The sequence below is a fragment of the Electrona antarctica genome, assembly GCF_951216825.1.
Source record: "Electrona antarctica genome assembly, chromosome: 24".
Classification (NCBI taxonomy): domain Eukaryota; kingdom Metazoa; phylum Chordata; class Actinopteri; order Myctophiformes; family Myctophidae; genus Electrona; species Electrona antarctica.
This window is the reverse complement of record NC_136803.1, coordinates 25,003,673-25,011,120: the sequence shown is the minus strand read 5'-3', so window position 1 is coordinate 25,011,120 and position 7,448 is coordinate 25,003,673. Positions and strand designations below refer to the sequence as shown.

Here is a 7,448-nt window from a genome sequence, read left to right as displayed (position 1 = left end):
ACCAACCGGTGGAAAAGGGGTCTCAGAGCGGGTACATGGGGTACTCGGACCACGGTACCATGGGTAGTATAAATGGGTAGTCTCAGAGCGGGTACATGGGGTACTCGGACCACGGTACCATGCCTAGTATAAATGGGTACTCTCAGTGGGTACATGGGGTACTCGTACGGTACCATGGGTAGTATAAATGGGTACTCTCAGAGCGGGTACATGGGGTACTCGGACCACGGTACCATGGGTAGTATAAATGGGTACTCTCAGCGGGTACATGGGGTACTTGTACGGTACCATGGGTAGTATAAATGAGTACTCTCAGAGTGGGTACATGGGGTACTCGTACGGTACCATGGGTAGTATAAATGGGTACTCTCAGAGCGGGTACATGGGGTACTCGGACCACGGTACCATGGGTAGTATAAATGGGTACTCTCAGAGCGGGTACATGGGGTACTCGTACGGTACCATGGGTAGTATAAATGGGTACCCTCAGAGCGGGTACACGGGGTACTCGGACCACGGTACCATGGGTAGTATAAACGGGTACTCTCAGAGCGGGTACACGGGGTACTCGGACCACGGTACCATGGGTAGTATAAACGGGTACTCTCAGAGCGGGTACATGGGGTACTCGGACCACGGTACCATGGGTAGTATAAATGGGTACTCTCAGAGCGGGTACACGGGGTACTCGGACCGCGGTACCATGGGCATTGCATAACCGGATGGACGAGCGACTCACAAAGGGCATCGGTGTCGTGTTTAATAACACACAGCGGCATGAGGAAACAGATGTGCTTCCGCAGCGTTTCTCTGACACATCGTTTTGTGTCGTTATTATGTGTGAAGTCTGCTTTCAGGACACTTGTTTCATAATGTTGGGTCCGGGGGGGGGGGGGGGGGGGGGGGGTCACATTATGGGCTCCAAATGGACCCTTTTATGGGTCCGTAACTCTTGACAGTGAACAATTGTTTCGGAACCCTAATCTATGTGAAATCCTCAGCGCTTATTTCACTCTGAGAGCGTGCAACCATGTTGTACACTCTCAGAGTTACAGACCTGTTGGCCTATGGGTGCATTTTGTTCCATTTGTACACTCTCAGAGTTACAGACCTTTTGGCCTATGGGTGCATTTTGTTCCATTTGTACACTCTCAGAGTTACAGACCTGTTGGCCTATGGGTGCATTTTGTTCCATTTGTACACTCTCAGAGTTACAGACCTTTTGTAAAAAAAATTGTTTGACTGGGTCTAGATTATCTTCTAAATTTAGTATTCTACATTTGCTACTGTCCTTTTGTAATTAATAAGGACTTTATTTTCAGTTTGTGAGTTTATTATTATTATTATTATTATTATTATTAGTAGTAGTAGTAATAGTAGTAGTAGTAGTAGTAGTAGTAGTAGTAGGTGTAGCAGTAGTAGTAGTAGTATAGTAGTAGTAGTAGTAGTAGTAGTAGTAGTAGTAGTAGTAGTAGTAGTAGTAGTAGTAGGTGTAGCAGTAGTAGTAGTAGTATAGTAGTAGTAGTAGTAGTAATAGTAGTAGTAGTAGTAGTAGTAGTAGTAGTAGGTGTAGCAGTAGTAGTAGTAGTATAGTAGTAGTAGTAGTAGTAGTAGTAGTAGTAGTAGTCGTAGCCTAGAGTTGTTTTGTGTATGTGCTCGCAAGTAGGCCTAGCCTAGTCTACATCATTTCTGTGTCGCTTCCTTAGTTCCTCTATTCTTTCTGAAAACAGCCCAAGGAAATATTCTCCTCCACGCTCCCTTGTTTGCTACTACAATGTAGCTTATCTGAGACTGGAAGAGTTTATGCTCTATCTGTGGTATCTCTCCTTAAACGCGCGTGCGTGACACACACACACGCACACACACACACGCACACACACACACACACACACACACACACACACACACACACACACACACACACACACACACACACACGGGGGGGGGGGGGGGGGGGGGCTGTTCTGAGGGGGACTGCGGGGCGGAGCCACGCTTTGCTGACTGTAATGCGATAGCTGGGGTCCGCTCCGCTGTAAAGCGCTATCACACACACTCCAGAGAGAGAGGGAGAGAGACACGCTCTCACACACACACTCACGCACACACATGCTGCCGTCTCGGAGTCGGAGCCGCTGTCACACACACTCACTCACTCTCACACACACATGAGCGACGGACGGGTGACGGTGTGTAGTGTAGCTTCGATATTCCGCGGAATGAACGAACCCTTTGGACGGCAAAAGAAGAGCGAGCTACGACGCCGTTTGATTTCAGCTGGTGGTATATAGACTGGATCTTTGTTTTTTTTTATTTGAGCGGTGCCGGTGTGTGTGATGTTGACTGGACCTGAGCTCCACACACACGCCCCGGTAAGGGAGTAGAGAGAGAGAGACAGAGAGAGATCCCCTGTATGTGATCGCAAGGAGAGCGCACACATTTACGCACAGAGATCCCTCAAGAGGAGGAGACCCGATCTTCGCTCACATGCCTCGGAGAGACAGAGACCACCACCAAGTCAAAGACCCCTGACACTGTTCCTGTTGATCCGCTGATCTCCTTGCGTTGTTGGAACTTATCCTTTTCACCTTCCTACAAAGATGAGAGTTTGTCTCAAGTAGAAAAGCGGACGTCTCTCAATGCGTCTGCCTGGAAGAGTGCGGTTTTTATTTTGGACATGATTTGGGGATTAATTGAAGTGATTTTAGAATCGAGATTCGGGACAATTTGAGGTCAATTTTGGTCATTATTTTGGGATTAATTAGCTTGTCGTTATATTTTGTTTTGTGTGTTGGTGCCAAAAACAAGGGTGTGGATTTTCCCTTGTTGAGGATTTTGAGGAGCGGGTGCATTTTCATATAGAAGGTGTTGGGGAAAAAACCCCGCTATAAACACTTCCAGATCTTCCCGTGAGGTGCATATTATCCCCAAGATGGATTTTCTGTCACCGCTGGTTGGATTTGTGCTGCTAATATGTCTGACATCCACGAGCAACGGAGAAGAAGGTGAGTTTTTATCTTCTACACGCGCTCTCTCTCTCCCAAGTCCTTTCTGATTTAAGGCGCACGCATGGTCTGCTTATTTCGCGAAAAATAGCAGATCTACAAGCTCACAACGCGTCGCAGCGCGACGCGTTGTGAGCTTGTAGGTCTGTTATTTTTGGCTGGCGAACGCCCCCCCCCCCACCCCTCAATACAGGGATGCGGGGCTTCCCGTTTTTAGAGCAAAAAACGTCAGAAAACGATAGCTCACATGATGTCCCTACAATGCAAACTAACTTCATAGTTCATATGGCTATGAGTTTAATCTGCAACCAATCACCGCCTTATAGTATTAGACCACATCAGCCAGAGGGTATACTAAACAAGCAATATTTCCCCACCTTGCAGTTATTCTTCTCACCTTTTTAAAAGAGCAAAAAATACACGTTTGTTTTCTTTTAAAAGCTGTCATCTGGTTCAAATCAACTCCGTTTCTACAACACATGCGGACTGGCATCCAATGGCCATTGTCTGATAACCCGCACCATGTGTTGTTGGTTGCTTGTTGGGGATATTCCTTCCCTCTCGATGTCCATTTTTGCACTGATGGGAAAGTGAGAGGAACCAGCCTCTCAGTCACAGCCACGGGGGGAAAGTGATATAGGTTTTACTCTATAGGTCTAGTAGGCTAAATATGATTCTCTACAGCTCCGCTGAGGATATAGCAATCATTGTTGAGATATAGCCTATATATTATCTATAACACATCATGCCATCTTTTTTAGCAGTGATTCCCATTTCCCACGCTCTTTTCATTCCAAGGACCCCTCCAATTTGATGTGCATTAGACCACGGATAACCCATTTGATAAGATGTGTATCTCTGGATCTCCGATCTATAACAGCATGGTTAGACGTGATTTGGTCCAGAAAGGATCTGTCATTCGGTCCAGGATTCCTTTCCTGGAATCTATATTCTATAATCTATACATCTAGTCTATATTTATAGACAGGCATATCTATCTATCTATCTATCTATCTATCTATCTATCTATCTATCTATCTATCTATCTATCTATCTATCTATCTATGCTGTAGGCATGGAGATAACAGTGAAACTGATCAAACCAGACATATACTTGCACACCCTCCAGTTGTATTTAGTTGTACATGTAATAATGGTGAAGATTAACAATCAATCATTTACCCCCCCCCTCCTCCCCTCCTCCCCAAGAACCCCCTCAGGGACCCCTGTGGCCCAGGGGGGGTAACTTATACGGTTCTATAGCCGCAAGCCTTTGTACAATGCAGCTTGTGATACAGTATATGCGTGCCGCCGCGCAGCATGGAAAACAAACAAACAAAAAAAGACCACTCAAGTTGTTGATGAAAAATTTAGTGAAATATATCTATTTCGACTCCACTTCAATGTGATTACCGTCGCCGTCGACTCGTCCAACTGCGAAATGAGATGAAATCATATGCATGAAAGCGCTTCTAAATGTAAACATGATATTTACCCCATTCAGTTCTTTGCCCCCGTTTCTTATTTTAGTCTCCTTGACAGGCACTGCATTATTTATCAGGAGGGGAGACAAATAAACAGCCACCCTCCCCTCACACACACACACACATACCCACAGACACACACACCCACACACACACACACACACACACACACACACACCCGTGCCAGCCGCAAATTAAATCCCATTTTCGCGTTGGCGATGAAAATAAGAATTAGGCGCGAGGCGAGGCTTGTGTTTGCAAGCCCCCTGTTATTTGCGAAAATCCAGGACGGGCTCAGGTCCCAAAAGACTGGCGGAGCTGGAGCAACACGCCGGCTGTCATTGTAGGCTTTGGGCTAAACGTGCCTGTAATCATCACCGTTATAATCACTATATTCATCAACCGCAAGCGCTCCCCCCCTCTCTCTTTCTCTGTACTGTATCTCAGTGCTGGTGCTTCACAACACTCACAGGCAGATTCGCCTGCTTTCCAGGCTACTAACGTGGTACGATCATCAGTGTTAACTCTTGAGAGTCTCAGAGTTTGCATACCACTCGGGATTCCCATGGTCGGTTTGGGGGGAACGGCGCGTCACCCCCCGAGACTGCCCCCAAATGCGATGATGATTACAGATTACACTCACACTCACTCACACACACACCCACACACACACACACACACAGACACACACACACACACACACACACACACACACACACTTAAACGTGCGCGCTACATGACTCAATCTTATCTCACTCTCTCCCTGTCAAGGGCCGTGCGCTCCCCATTAGACCTCTTCGTTTCCGAGCTTTACCCCCCCCCCCCCCCCCCCCCCCGACTGCGTTCTATCCTTATTCTGTGCGAAACCTAGATGCCTTTTTTCGCGCTGGATCTCCTTTCTCTTTCTCTCTCTCTCTCTCTCTCTCTCTCTCTGTCTCTCTCTCTCTCTCTCTCTCTCTCTCTACTGGGGGCTACTGATGGTGATCCTACGCCGCCCCCCGAAAAGACAAGACAATCTTCTGTTCTTACAAGCTGTTCCCTGTTGTTTAGGCTACTTGTTTTAAATAGGACACTTAGTCCTCCTGTGTGTGTGTGTGTGTGTGTGTGTGTGTGTGTGTGTGTGTGTGTGTGTGTGTGTGTGTGTGTGTGTGTGTGTGTGTGTGTGTGTGTGTGTGTGTGTGTGTGTGTGTGTGTGTGTGTGTGTGTGTGTGCACGTGCGTGCGTGCGTGCGTGCGTGCGCCGCTGGCTCGCTGTGTACTGGTTGATCAGAGACAGATGTGGGCCTCTTGGCAGCCCAGGCAATTCCATCCCCCGACTCTCTCTCTCTCTCTCTCTCTCCCCTCCCTCTATCTCCCCTTCCCTCCCTCTCTCTCTTATGTCTTTCTCTCTCCCCGCTTACCTCTCTCTGCCTGCCAAAACACTGCATGTCCCCTCCTCCTGCACCGCCTGCCTCCCCCTCCCACAAGACACATTACACATTTACCCGTCCGCATGCTGCCAATGGAGGGGAGAGAGAGATAGAGAGAGAGAGAGAGAGATGGCAGAGAGCAAGAAAACCGAAAGACACAGGAGAGAATAGGAGAGGAACGAAAGAAGAGGGAGAGGAGGGGGGAGAGAGGGAGAAGAAAACAGGATAAGGAGGATCAGGGAATTGAAGAGGGAGAGACAGACAGACAGACAGATGAGAGGGAGAAGAAATCAGGTTGGTGGCTGCAAAAAAAAAAAAAAAAAACGCAGCTCTACCCAAAAGAGCAGATAACAGCGCAGCTCGACACCCACCCCGCGGTCGAAGGAAGCGGTGAGGAAGACGGCGATGATGATGACAGACAGACAGACGGAGAGAGGAAGAGAGAGGGAGAGAGAGAGTAGGAGGAGATACGTGAGGGAGGGAGGAAGTGAAGGACGGAAGCAAAGGGGGGCAGCGCGGGAGGAAAAAAAGGGCAACATCAAAGCGCACAGGGGTCAGGAAAGGGGGCGGGCAGGCAGAAAAGCTCATTACGGGCCTACAAAGTGACACTAATGCCCGGGGTGGGACGCTCGGAGGATGGGGTGAAATCGCAGCTAGACCTCTGGGCGATGGGGATGGGGGGGTGGGGTATGGGGGGGGGGCCTCTCCGTTGTGGATGTTTAGCGATTTGGATGCGGGGGCGTAGTACCTGAGGGAGTGGCGCCACAGAGTAGACATGAGACCACCCCCTGGAGTGGGAAATAAATCTCCCGTCATTTGATTTGATTTGGTTCCGTTTTTTGGTGGGGGACGTAAATTGTCTCCCGGGAGGAGGGTGGGGGGGGGGGGTCTTGGTTTGAATTGGTATGAGATGCACAGCACACCTTTTAGGACTCGGAGTGGCGAGTTATGTCCCTTTGGCCCCCATGCAGGCTTTCTGCCTCTGTGTGGTCGAATCTAGAATGCAGAAAGGACAGTGTGCACAGTGTGCAAATCCACCTCGAGAACTGACATCTCTCCTTACGCTGAGATCGATTGATCTAGCTCCGAAAGTGTGCCAAATGGAACTAAGTCGGACCCACCAGGGTCCATTTGGTTCCATTTAGTTACACTTTCGAAGATAGAAACACACTGTGTTCACCGCATTTGTTTGCTGTATTATGCACATACAAACAAAATCATAAGAAAGAGAAAAGAACCCTTCACCGGAGAAGCTTACATCACGGTTTGTGAAAAGCTTTCATAACCCACTTAACAGGGCCAGTTCCTGTATTATGATGCAATGCAACGATACACACACACACACACACACACACATTCAATCTTTTTAAATACAAAACGGGAATTATTCGCGTCCGGGAATGACTTCACTTTCCCCTTTCATTACTGCACAGCCTATGTGATCTCCAAGTCTCAATCACGCTCTCTTCCAGTTGCGTATACTGTAATCACAACAGTTTGACTCGCGTGACATGTGCATTAATTACTCATTACCACCGGCATTCATATTCCAGG

The 7,448-nt window shown here is 48.1% G+C and overlaps 1 protein-coding gene across 1 annotated transcript in view; it reads left to right on the top strand.

Moving 5' to 3' along the window:
* Positions 1-2,261: 2,261 nt before the first annotated feature.
* The window catches only part of LOC306917595 (neuropilin-2-like), a 127,268-nt gene continuing 122,081 nt past the window's right edge, over positions 2,262-7,448 (top strand). The window contains exon 1 of the mRNA XM_079495891.1: positions 2,262-3,002. Within this exon, the coding sequence (XP_079352017.1) occupies positions 2,930-3,002 (73 nt within the window). The 5' untranslated portion in view covers positions 2,262-2,929. The remainder of the gene's footprint in view (positions 3,003-7,448) is intronic.